General features: G+C 38.7%; 1 protein-coding gene across 1 annotated transcript; it reads left to right on the forward strand.

The window, feature by feature from the left end:
- Positions 1-28: 28 nt before the first annotated feature.
- Tsp_15838 (zinc finger protein) lies at positions 29-693 on the forward strand (the record flags this gene model as incomplete). The annotated part of the gene is made up of 2 exons (XM_003367110.1): positions 29-501; positions 610-693. Coding segments are annotated over 2 exons (557 nt in total), but the record flags the coding sequence as incomplete, so codon positions are not given.
- Positions 694-1,116: the final 423 nt, after the last annotated feature.

Consider the following 1,116-nt stretch of genomic DNA (forward strand, 5'->3'; position numbering starts at 1 on the left):
TCGCTAAAACTTTGCCTGATGATCTCAGAGAAGACCTTAATTTTGCCGTGGAAATTGTCAACTATGTGAAAAGCAGTGCATTGAACACTCGATTATTTGCGGCACTCTGTGAAAGTTTGAATGCTGACCACATGGCACTTCTCTATCATACAGAAGTTCGTTGGTTATCAAAAGGAAACATGCTTGGTCGGATTTATGAACTGAGAGAAGCAGTGGCAGAGTTTTTGGAGCAACGAGGAAGACGCACAATGTGTCGAGCTTTCAAAAGTGAACATTTTCAGCTTAGCCTGGCATATCTTGCAGATATTTTTGAAGCACTGAATTCACTGAATTTAAAACTGCAAGGAGCAAACGCGAATGTTATGGCTCACTATGACATTGTCCAAAGCTTCATTGCAAAAATTTCCTTATGGTTAAAACAAGTTGAAAGAGGAAATTTAACATGGTTTTCAAGACTAAACGAGCTTTTCAGTGATAAATGTATCAGCGAAGATTTGAAAAGTAAAATAAAAGAGCACCTTAGAAGCCTACAAGATGAATTTTTTCGCTATTTTCCTGACGTGGAACCTGAAAACCTGATATATAAACTTGTAAGGAATCCATTTTTAGTTAATGTTGAAGACCTTCCACACGATCTTCAAGAAGAAGCCATTGAATTGCAATTCAACAGCCTTGCTAAAGACAGCTTTGAAAGTATGCCATTAGAAAACTTCTGGGTGAAGTTACAAGCAGAATATCCTAAAATAAGTTCACAAAGCTTACGTATATTGGTTCCTTTTTCCTCAACGTACCTTTGTGAAACGGGATTCTCAGCTCTCATGACGCTTAATACGCAACATCGAAACAGGCTAAACGTTGAGAGCGACCTGCGATGTACCTTATCACCCACTCCACCAAGAATAGACAACTTAGTCGCAAATAAGCATTGTCAATATTCTCATTAAAATTTTATTGTGAATCATTCAGGAATGTTTTACTGTGGAAACTAGCTTGACTTGATGCAACCATGAAGCAAAATGTTGCTTTGCGTACACTGAATACATACCGTACTACTTTTTATTAGAGGGGGGGCATTAACTGCCGAACTTTTATTAAGGGGGGCGTGCGCTGACGCAG

Source organism: Trichinella spiralis (genome assembly GCF_000181795.1).
Source record: "Trichinella spiralis strain ISS 195 chromosome Unknown Scfld4828, whole genome shotgun sequence".
Taxonomy (NCBI): Eukaryota; Metazoa; Nematoda; class Enoplea; order Trichinellida; family Trichinellidae; genus Trichinella; species Trichinella spiralis.